General features: G+C 31.1%; 1 protein-coding gene across 1 annotated transcript; it reads right to left on the bottom strand.

Annotated features, from left to right (window-relative positions):
• Positions 1 to 890: 890 nt before the first annotated feature.
• LOC127741397 (zinc finger BED domain-containing protein RICESLEEPER 1-like) lies at positions 891 to 1,865 on the bottom strand. The gene is made up of 3 exons (XM_052253630.1): positions 1,493 to 1,865; positions 1,081 to 1,411; positions 891 to 1,004 (listed from the first exon to the last, which is right to left on the bottom strand). The coding sequence occupies exons 1-3, from the start codon at positions 1,856 to 1,858 to the stop codon at positions 934 to 936; spliced, it is 768 nt and encodes a 255-aa protein (XP_052109590.1). The 5' UTR covers positions 1,859 to 1,865; the 3' UTR covers positions 891 to 933.
• Positions 1,866 to 2,065: the final 200 nt, after the last annotated feature.

Genomic DNA, 2,065 nt, shown 5'->3' with positions numbered 1-2,065 from the left:
TCAAGATCAAACAAGAAGACTTGTCAAGAACAACTTGAAGATCATGAAGAACACCATGAATGCATGAATTTTTTTCGAAAAATGCAAGAAAAATTTTTAAGGCATGCAATTGACACCAAACTTAAAATTTGACTCAAGACTCAAACAAGAAACGCAAAATATTTTTGATTTTTATGATTTTCTAATTTTTTTGTATTTTTATTTTATTTTTTCGAAAATATTCTTTTATAAAAACGAAAATAAAAGAAAAATTTTGAAAACTTTTTGAAAAGAAAATAAAAAGAAAATTACCTAATCTGAGCAACAAGATGAACCGTCAGTTGTCCATACTCGAACAATCCCCGACAACAGCGCCAAAAACTTGGTGGACGAAATTGTGATCACATCAATGTAGTATTCTTTGTTGTTGTATGGAATCATTATTATGGCACCTATGTGTGGACACAACTCCGTTCAACTAACCAGCAAGTGTACTGGGTCGTCCAAGTAGTGGTGTCAATATGTTTGGCCCTATAGGGCTTTGGCCCTACTTTATAGGGCCAGAAGAATAAAAAGCCCTTTAACTAATAGGGTCAAATTTTTAAAAAGCCCTCAGGGCCAAAAGCCCTCATGGGCCAAAAGCCCTAGGGCCAACCCATGGGTTACCTAATCTTTTTTTTTATATTTTTTATTTCAACACACATAAAACTTATTAAAAGTCATTAGTTTGTTTTATCCCTTTATCATTTTTATGCGTAAAAAATAAAAAAATTGAAAAATAAATGTTAAAAATGTACATTGATCATATTAAATCCAACTTTTAACTATATATATCAAGAAATCAAACATGGAATTCACTATCTCATCACCATTTTTCTTACTTTCTAGTATTTACCATCAATAATGTCTCTAGAAAATCAAAATAAAATTGACACAAAAGTTCATCATCTAAAATCATAAATGTTGAGGGGGATGCATCGTTTCTGTTGACGCTTCTTCTTCATGAATTTCACCAATTTCATCATCTAAAATCAACCAATTAAAAAACAGTTAGAAATTCAATTTAAAATATTATTTGAAAAAAATAGCATAAATATTTACCATCATGATTTGGAACAAATCCACGTAACCAACTCCTTGTGCAAATAAGCATTTGAACATGCTCATGAAGAGTGGAACTTCTATATTTTGTTAAAACACGTCCACCAATACTGAATGCAGACTCAGATGCTACTGTAGTGATGGGAATACTTAAAACATCTCTGGCCATAACTGACAGAGTGGGAAACCTATCCTCATTAATCTTCCAAAAATTCAGCACATCATACTTCAAATCATCTTCATTGGTGTGAATCAAACCTTCTTTTAGATAAATCTCTAATTCATCTTTATCTTTGGAAGTTTGGGTTTCACAGTCAAATTCTCTAAACTCCTAAAAGATGTAGTATAAAGATTATTTAAATAACGAATAAACATAATAGGAGAAAAATAATACTATATTAAAATTAAATACCTTCATCACCATTTTGCTCTTCTTTGTAAGCCTTCCTTCTTCAGGTGACATAGGAGATTGATTACTACTTTGAGAAATTGTTGAACCACCAAAAGTATTTATGTACTCTCCATACAACCTTTTAAATTTCTCCAATACTTCATTTGCCTTCAATTCAAAGGTTGAAGGATCTAGTTTTTTGTAACAAAACCTCAAGAACTTTAACTTTAATCGAGGATCAAGAATTGCCCCAAAAGCCAAGACAGTGCTATAATCCTTCCAATATTTATCAAACTTCATCTTCATTCTGAAAGCCATGTTCATAATAACAACATCATCACAAGTTTGATTGTCTTCCAAAAGACATTCAATTTTCCAAACTTGCATAAAATACAAATTTGATGTTGGATATGATGAACCCGAAATGAGATTTGTAGTTTCATAAAATGGCTCTAAAAATTCACACATTTTTTTGCTAAGCTCCATTCTTCATTTGTCGGACAATCTTTATAAGCTCCATCTACAACACTAAGGATGTCAAACACTTTTTCAAGTTTAATTGCACTTTCCAACATCATATATGTAGAATTCCAT

This window comes from Arachis duranensis, chromosome 9 (genome assembly GCF_000817695.3).
Source record: "Arachis duranensis cultivar V14167 chromosome 9, aradu.V14167.gnm2.J7QH, whole genome shotgun sequence".
In the NCBI taxonomy this organism is placed as follows: domain Eukaryota; kingdom Viridiplantae; phylum Streptophyta; class Magnoliopsida; order Fabales; family Fabaceae; genus Arachis; species Arachis duranensis.
Note: the sequence above shows the minus strand (reverse complement) of the source record. Positions and strands in the feature narration are given on the sequence as shown.

Coding starts and splice junctions, on each gene's coding strand:
- LOC127741397 (XM_052253630.1), bottom strand. CDS start 1,858: ATGCAAGTTTGGAAAATTGAATGTCTTTTGGAAGACAATCAAACTTGT. Junction 1,412..1,492: donor AGAGCAAAATGGTGATGAAG/GTATTTAATTTT, acceptor TACATCTTTTAG/GAGTTTAGAGAATTTGACTG. Junction 1,005..1,080: donor ATTTGTTCCAAATCATGATG/GTAAATATTTAT, acceptor GGTTGATTTTAG/ATGATGAAATTGGTGAAATT.